The following is a 9,517-nucleotide window of genomic DNA, read 5'->3' as shown; positions in this document are numbered from 1 at the left end:
GGGCCTTTTTATACTCTGCCAACAGCTCTTGCGGATTATCTTCATAGACAATTTTCTTGTTTCAAAAACTACGTTAAATGCCGTCAAGTAAATCGAAGGAAACCGACGCGTTTCAAAGTGTTGCTAATTGGGAAATTTTCGAGTATTTCATAATCGAAAAAAGCGTAATGTTTCAGGGATGGCCTACAGGGTCGATCGCTTTTCAGATTTTTTTTTACAATTTATTTAGCGTAAAATTAAAAATGTGTTCGTCTCCTAATACTTATAAATTTTATAAGACAAACAAATGTATTCATCTCCCAATACTTCCAAGTTTTATAATAAAAATTCATGAGAAAGAAAATTTGATATTCTCATTTATTTTTCAATTAAAACTGCTTTGAATAATTAGGTACAGAATAATACAATAACTAACCCCATAAAAAATAAAGTGTCAATACAATTATCTTAGATTTTTGTTTGAAAAGATAAAAGAAAACATGCACTCTAAATTAAAACCGTTCTTTGTGGGGCAGGTCAACCGCTGCCGGCACTGAGGTTCGATTTTTTAATTTCCAGTTAGACCGCTCAGAGATCAGAACTCAGGATACAACAATCTTTCGAGACAACGCCATCATACCCAAGATGTTGAAAAACTCCATCCAGAGCTTTTTACGTAGAGCTCAAATGTGTGTTCATAATGGTGGCGGTCACTTTCAACAATTTCTGCGCTGATTTAAAGACGATTCAAAATTTTGAAATTATAACATTGTTGCATGTACTTTGTTACTCATAAGTAAAAAATTTCGATCTTATAAAAATTTTTAATGCAAATAAACATCATCTCCATCACAAAATTAGTAAGTGAACATTGTTAATTCTTTTTTTTTTTTTGCAAATCAATCTTTCTATTCTAGAATAATTATAATAGATAATACAAAAATGTAAATTATAAAGAGATAAATATTATAAGAATTCAAATTTTAACGATGATTGTTAAAAAGAGGTAAAGTTAAATAAAATGATCACAGGCCGAGTGAGCATTGTTTGCTAGCTACAGGTTCTTGAAAATATAAAAAAAGTTGAGGTTTTTAATACCCTCAATATCTTGAGCTGACCTTTTGTGTCACTTGTCGCTGAGGTTTAACATGCGCTGTACAAGGTTGGTTGACTACTCCACAAGAGAACGGTTCAAATTTGAAGTGCATGTTTTCTTTGTTATCTTTTCAAACAAAAATCTAAGATAATTGACCATTGACACTTCATTTTTTTATGGGGTTACTCAGTTATCATGTATTATTCTGTACCCTAATTACTGAAAGCAGTGAATTGACAAATAAGAATCAGAATATCAAATTCCGTTATGTAACTTGATATCGTTGAAATTAATCGAACTAGGAATTTCGAAATAATTCAGAAAAAACACAGACGCTATCAGACTTTTGAGCTCGAAGAAAAATTCATTTTTCATGAATTATTATCATAAAACATGGAAGTATTGGGAGATGAATACATTTGTTTGTCTTATAAAATTTATAAGTATTAGGAGACGAACACATTTTTAATTTTACGCTAAATAAATTGTAAAAAAAAATCTGAAAAGCGATCGACCCTGTAGGCCATCCCTGAAACATTACGCTTTTTTCGATTATGAAATACTCGAAAATTTCCCAATTGGTTGATTTTTGAGCTGAAATAACTAAGGATTGTTTCAGATTAATATTTTTTGAAGATTTTCAAACTTAGCTTAACACTTTGAAACGCGATCCGGTTTCCTTCAGGATTTACTTGATGGCATTTAACGTAGTTTTGAAATAAAGAGGTAATTGTCTATGAAGACTTGAATTGATGGTTCGAATATTTTTAAAAACTTATTTAGGAAAAAATTCCCAAAAGAAAAATGTTTTTTTGTTTTATCTAAATCTTTATAAAAACTTTTAAACGACGTGTCGCGCGTCCTATTCGATTTATTCGTTATAAAGATATCGTATACGACAAATTCTTATTCACATAGAAACATACATCCTCACACATACCCACAGAAGGCCGGACGCCCAACTGGGAATGGTGGGGAACGGCTTCCTGGGACCTCCAAACGTAGAGATCTAATTTAAATTCGCATTCTCAAAATTGGATCAGAATTAATAACTTTCTACTTTTGAAAATGACGAATTTTCAAAACGAAAAGTTGAGATAAGTTAAGGAGCTATAGTTTTCAGCTCAATTAAAAAAAAAAATCAATCGCGTGGATTGAAAATTACAAAAAAGTTTTTTTTTTGTTAATGCAGATAACGGATATAAAACGATAAAAAAAATCGGAAAAACGGTTGACTCTTGAAGCCACCACTAATTCTTTTTATTATTTTTTCAATGTGAAATTGCTTAGAAATGTAAAACTGTTAGCTCAAATTTATTTATGGTTGGTAACTACCCAAGTAACATGTGCTTGAGTAAGATTTTGGTGCCAGCGTCTTGAGCAAAACCCCTAGTTGCTAGTGTCTTTTTCTACATATGGGTCTTGCTCAAGTTTATTTAAAAAGACATGGTTCAAGATTTATAAATAACTAGCTCAAGACATCTTGTGCAAGAATATGAGACAAGTCTAAATTAAGGTGCATTGAAAAACTTTCTGACGCATTTTTTGTACCAGAAACTCACAACAAAGACTTACCCATGACTTGCTCAAGATTTGCTCAAGATCCTTAATTCTCAGAAATCCACTGATTCTATAGTAAATATAGGAGGGGTAGAATGATGCGAACGGTCATTCGAAAACATTTCATCTTGAGCAAATCTTGAGCAACTCTTGCACAAGTATATTTATCATGCTTCTGGTGTTAGTCTTTCTCAAGACTTGAGCTATAATCTGGCGCAAAGTTCTTGAACAAGGCTTGTCAATTGAATTTGCTACAAGTATCTGGAGCAAGACCCATAGGTAGAAAAAGACACTAACAACTATCGAAATTGAGACCAGATATGCTCAAGCCTTGAAAAAGATTGCTATATGGGTAAGTAGACAAAAAATTCATCTGAAGCCTAGAAAAGGAAAATATCATATCCCTGCTTTCCTTTGGAATACTAACTGTATACCTACTCATTTTTTTATTGACAATCACTGAAAATAAAAATTCTTCGGGCCTCTGGACCAGAAAGAAAAGCTACTGCCATCTTCCGGCTCAAAAAATAAAATGGGCATTACCATAGGTTCAAATTTACTCTAAGATTATCGACCTGACCTCCCTACTCTCGAATTTTAGAGGCGCCAATTAGCTACCTTCTCATTGGCCTACTTTAATTAGCTGTAATTTAAATAGTAATGCAAATTTTTTAAAATCGTTCAGGAACTTTCGATTCAAAATTTCCATCTCTATACCCCCATAAAAGCTCTTACAGTAATTTTGGGACACCCTGTATAAAAATTCTAGTTTATGTCTTTGCAAAAAATATATGTAATTTAGAAAAGACTATTTCATTAGATAGTACATTTTTTTTTACTTAAACTGATGATATACCGTTTTTTTTTACTGATTGTTCGGTTTACGATTTCCATGAAACAATAGCATCTATATCGGCGATTCTCGATATGTCAACTTTTAAGTTAATAAAAATATAATTGTTTTGACTATATATAGGGTTTTAAATTTTCGAGAAAAAATAACTACGTCATTTAACATATCGAAACATAAAAATAATATTTTTTATCTATAATCAAGTTTTACGCATGAACGTCCTTAAGCTCAACTAAAGTCAATCACTGACAAATATTTAATTTTTTTTTAGTGTGTATAAATCTTTTATAACTTTTGAACGACTTGTTTACTCGAAACTCGGTTGGAAGCATTCTCGAGGATCCTTTAAAACTCTTATATTTTTTGAAAATTTGAACTAATTTGGTTAAAAAAAGATTTTTTTTTTGAATGGATATTAAACTAGTGTACTGATTATTCCGATAATCTAATCTCGACTCAACCTAAAAAAATAACATCGATCGCTGCAAATCGCATAAAAATCGGTTAATTCGCTCAGGAGAAGCACAATTTTTAATTTTGAAAAAAAGTGTCGTACCAACATATATAACGCGATATTCGTTTGTTGATAAATTTTCATATCTTATTTCGAAATGAATGTCACCCAACTTACACACGAGTATTATATCCGACTTTATTAGTATCTAAAAAACAAGGAAAGTAATGCCTCAAAAGCTAATATAGTAAAAAATACAAACCTTAAATGGTGATATATTTTTCTGTAATGGCATTAGACTAGCAATATAACGTTCGAGTGGAATCATAAAACTTTCGGTTAACTCCAACAAGTGACGTTTAAGTAATGCAGCTTGAACCTCTCTTGGACGCTTAGTTTGAACACCTCGGATGAGTTTTTTTAAAAGAGTTTTATCTTTTTGCAAAAATGTCTTATATTGTGTATAGACTCCAGGTTTTGAATCGAGTATTTTTAGACTATCAACTTTTTTGATCTTGTACTTTTTACTGTCTTTAATAAAAAAATTTATCGTTATTTTAATGTTTTATATTTTGTCTTATTATTAATAGTATATTAATGAATTTATACCATTATTTGTTACATCACAAACTCTTATAATATGTGGCCATCGTTGAAGTGTTTTTGCAAAAAAAGGATTAGTAACTCCAAGAATGACAGCTGGCGGCACTGCTACATCTGAAGTATATTCTTTGAATTCAGAATCATGAATTGTAAAGTATGGACGGTAATCAGAGCAATATTTAAAAGGCACAATCATTCTGAGAATTAAAAGAAAAAAATATACTAGTGACCTTAATAATTAACCAGTTATTAAATTTAACGGATACTCAAATAGAAAGAATTAACTTACGCTACAAGAGCTTGCACCATGTTAGCGCAAGTTTTAGGCGATCCTGCCATAACTAGAATTGGTTCATTGAGTAATACAAGCTCCCATAATAAATGAACATGACTTATAATATTTAATAAACTCTGAAACATATCATCTTCAAGTGCTGATACCATAATAAGTTTACGTACAGGCTGTACACTCGATGGATCAGACGCATTATCAATCCCAGTAATTGATGCTACGTTAGCTTTATAATTTTCATTTGGAATATATGTCTGTAGAAAATAAAATGTGTTATAAAAAAAAATATGAATTGAATTGAAACAATGGAAAAAAATCGTCAAAGGCACGGGTAGCAAACACTCGAATTGGAATATTCTACGTTCTAAAACATTCACTGCAATAAATGTAAACATTCGTTTCAAGATCAAATGTCTTTTTGTTTTGTTTTATATAAGTACTTAACTAATTATGGGTACTTAACTAATATGGAGTTTCGAACTGCTTGTTATGAATATTTTTTACAATCTGATAGATCATAATATGTATTCATTGTATTAGAATTTAGTGATGATTGAGTGATTGAGTGACTGAGTGTTTAACACACTACATTATATATACTACTTTATATATATACTTTATATATACTACTTAACACACTACTTTATATATTATATTAAGATTTTTTGTATCAATTTTGGATGGCCGCAAGGAGTTTCGACTTCATGGCCAATTAAATAAATAAATAATAATAATAATAATAATAATAATTAATTTATGTTATTCATCCTAGTTTAAGTATGTTGTTAGTTACTTTAATATTGCAACAATGTTAATTATATTTGTAACCAAAATCTTCGATTTTTACCATCACTTTCTCATAATGAACAAGTTCCATTTACTTCCTGTGAAACCGGACAGGAACTGAAACTTTTTGGGTGAATAAAGTGACAAACATTTTTTTTAAATTATCTGATTTTGCTATCATTTATTTTTAACTCTCAGCAGATTTAGTAAATAAACTACAATTCTGAAAGGAATTACAAAGTGTAATTGTAAACTTGAATAGTATTTTAATTTATTTATTGTAAATTTGATCAGTACTCGTGTGTGCAAGTAAAAGTTTGTCGCATGATATTTTTGGAACGAGTCAAACAATTGAGTTGAACGACGCGGCATTCGAATTGTTAATTAAAACTTAGATCTGACTAGATTTTTACGTCATTCGGTCGAGCCGACTCAAAGATATTAGAAAAATAAACACTAAAAGAAATTTTTTTGAGATAACTTTCAAATTATTTCACTAATTGACTTAAAATTACATAAACACTTTATGTGCTTGAAAAAAATGCGTCAAATGTCGTCAAACCAATCAAAATCGAACGACACATTCAAAAGTAGTAGCCATTCAAAATTTTCAAAAATAAAACCCTTTTTTCAGATAACAATCAAATTCTTTGAAATCCATGATCAGATTAGTAGAAATTATCATTTGTATCAAAGTTTTTTTCAGAATTATTTTGGAAAAATGGAAGGAGGCATAAATCATCAGAGCAAGTGTGTCTGAACTAAATTAAAAGCTTACCTGTAAGTTTCTGGCTTTTAATCTTTTAAGGTTCATAACTTGTGGTTATTTTAACGATATAATATGATATTTAATGATATGAGGGTCATTTTTTTCGTCTTAAAATGTAGTTTCGACATTTTTAATTTTCCACAAAAAATATATCTTATTCTACACTGTTAAAAAATTTTTTGAACCATTAGCGATGAGAGGACTCGAATATCTTAAGCTTTTTAATCCACTTTTCCATAATTTTTTTTTAAATCCACTTTATTTTCAGAAATTAATAAATTTTTTAATGATAAATTTGTGATCAAAGTAATACACAGTACTAATCTACAATTCTAGATACAAAAAATACATAACTTGTTCAATTTTTGATTAGAAAAAAAAAATACACTCTTTTTTCTTTTTATATATTTTTTTATTTCATAATTTTGGGGTAATTTTTATGGTTTTTTTTTTTTTTTTTTAAGTGGTCCTTTTGAACTTAAGCCATTGACATGAAGATATTAAAATAAGCCTAATATTATATGTTCAGCTATGTTGTATTCTATCAAAATTACAATCATTAAATTATTTATTGATGCATTTTAATATTTTTAATATGAAGTATAGTTTTTTTTAATGCAGTAAAAATAATTGTACTTACAAGAAACGGAGACATTTATATATTTCCGGAAAAAAATGAGTTAAAAAAATATTATGAAGTGGATTAAAAAATTGAAGATATTTGAATTCCATCATCGCTAATGTCTTAAAAAGTTTGTGTTTTGGTATAGAATAACATATGTTTGTTGCAAGAAAATCAAAAAAGTCGCTCATTGAAAAAAATTTTAATTTTAGTTTACAGCATAAAAAAAAGATACGGTGAAAAAAAGAAAAAAATTTTTGTTCGTTTCTATTAAATTAATTATCAATTATAAATTTTTTACAGGTAAGCTTATTTCAATGCATATAAAAACATGTCAAAAAATAAGCTTAGTTAGAAAAAATAAAAATGGATTATTTGGTATCGATTTATCCATATATTTTTTAAAAATAATCTCTCAAAATAAAGTAATTGACAACTCTAATTTTTCGAGTTGCAGGTATTTAGAAAGAAACAGAACTGAACAAACTAATACTTTAACCATAAATAATTAATTGTTCGAATTATCTCAGTACTGTCTAATTTAGCACCAAACATTTCATGTAAACATTAATATGACTTATTCAAAACTTTTGATACATCAAAAATGTAAAAAGTATTGTACCTGAAAGAGAACTCCAAGCAAATGTAAATTAATCAGTTCACCTGGTGTCGGCGGGAGCCATTGGTCTATTTCACGAATAGCTACTTCCATAATAGTATTTCCGGTATTTCCCGATTCAAAAAATTCTTGTGCCAACAAAGCACATAATTCGCCGAAAAGATTAACAAAAGGTAGCATTGAAACTATAACCACACTCTAAAATAAAAAGTTCTTGAAAATGATCATTGAATAAAAGTGAAAAAGTTAGCTGAATATTGTTCCTATTACATACCTTTTGAAAGTACCCTCTAGGTAAATCCTGATTTTTCACTTGCCGAAAATAAATGTACCCCCAATAATAATCCTCGCTGCATTGTAGAAAAGCAGGTGACTTACGATTATATTCTTTTCTGAAAGTATTATCCTGTGATTCTAGACAATTTCGTCGGATTCTCACGTGATATCGAGTATCACCCATACATCCAGAATTCGAATCAGGAAATGCCAAATAACAAACATTAGAGCGTTCTGTTTCTGATAACTTCACGTGACTTGGATATATTGCCTGAAATAGAGATTATATAAGTTTTCTCATTAATACAAAAACAGGACTTGATTAGTTTATTACATTACCTCTAATGCTTGACCCAACTCTAAGTCAAAAGTAACTACACATATACAGTGAATCCAGTTATCAAAATTTTCCCATCCGCATTTCGTCATTGTGAAATTTTTCAAAACATCATTAGTTGACTTTCAAAAATCTAACTAAAAAACAAAACAATTAAGAATTATCATGTTTGTTATTTTACCGTTTCATTTCTATTTGAGAAATTTCTCAAAATATAGAAACTATAGATTCTTAAAATATAGAAAGTAGTCAATTTAAAGACATTAACATATTAATTAAAAATTTCTCATTATATATATGTCAAATGTACTAATAAAAAAGTCACAAACTAAAAAAACATTTAATTTAAATGTTCAAATAAATAAGAATAAATGCAGTTGACAATTGATACCTACATCACGAACTTGATTTTCAGTAACTTAATTAGCAACAAAAATGCAAAAATGACTCGATTAAATAACAATTAAATAAAAAAAAAACAACATAAATAAAACCTTTAAATAAAAAGTAATTAAAAAAAGTAAACAAATCGTAGCCCTACAAAACAACATGAAGTTACTGAAAGTTTATGAAAAGTAGAAAGTCGATATTTTTTTCAGTCATCACACCATCTAGTAAGAAAAAGTAGAACTAAAAACATGGAAAACATGAGTCTGTATAGCGATGAGCATGTTCGGGTGAACAAGGTTCTTAAAAAAGTTTTTCAAGCTTCGTACATACAGTCGGCGACATGTATTTCTCCCGTACACGATAACAAATGTCCACGAAAATATCTCTATGTAAAGAACTCTATGTAAGATATTTCTATGGAATATCTTTTCTAGCGGAAAATTTTTATGGGAAAAAATTTGTCTATTTGACAATAATTATATGCAAAAATAAGTCTATGTGCAAATAAATCTATTCGAAATCAAGTCCGTGAAAAAATATTTCAATTTTAAAATAAATCCATGCTTCAACATCTCTATGTAAAATAAGTATATGTAAATTTACAAATTTACTATAGTATCTGTCATAAAGTTGCATGCACTGCATTAACTGTGAGTGAGTGTTGAAGCGCTGGAGTTTTGAAATTAAAATTTAATTAAATGTTTTTTATTTTTCAAATTCATAAATCTTTGATTAAAAAAAAAAAAAAAAAAAAAAAATAATTATTATTAAATAAATAAGCGGTCTTTGTAAGATATCACTTTATTTATATACAATACTGTATCATAATCTCAAGTACAAACATATAGTTCCTTACGTTTCTTAATAAAATCAGTTCTTAA

At 28.8% G+C, this 9,517-nt stretch overlaps 2 protein-coding genes across 4 annotated transcripts in view; one reads left to right on the top strand and one right to left on the bottom strand.

The window, feature by feature from the left end:
- LOC123259742 overlaps positions 1-9,517 on the top strand; it is a 418,255-nt gene that overhangs the window by 376,778 nt on the left and 31,960 nt on the right. The gene's annotated exons all lie outside the window — the stretch shown is intronic.
- On the bottom strand, positions 4,205-8,824 carry LOC123259734 (protein DENND6A; the record flags this gene model as incomplete). Of its 3 annotated transcripts, none has more annotated exon segments than XM_044720405.1 (7): positions 4,205-4,473; positions 4,552-4,742; positions 4,835-5,091; positions 7,637-7,831; positions 7,908-8,180; positions 8,249-8,383; positions 8,638-8,824. In XM_044720405.1, coding segments are annotated over 6 exon segments (1,275 nt in total), but the record flags the coding sequence as incomplete, so codon positions are not given.

The sequence above is a fragment of the Cotesia glomerata genome, linkage group LG2, assembly GCF_020080835.1.
Source record: "Cotesia glomerata isolate CgM1 linkage group LG2, MPM_Cglom_v2.3, whole genome shotgun sequence".
Lineage (NCBI taxonomy): Eukaryota > Metazoa > Arthropoda > Insecta > Hymenoptera > Braconidae > Cotesia > Cotesia glomerata.
This window is presented reverse-complemented; position numbering and strand designations above follow the sequence as displayed.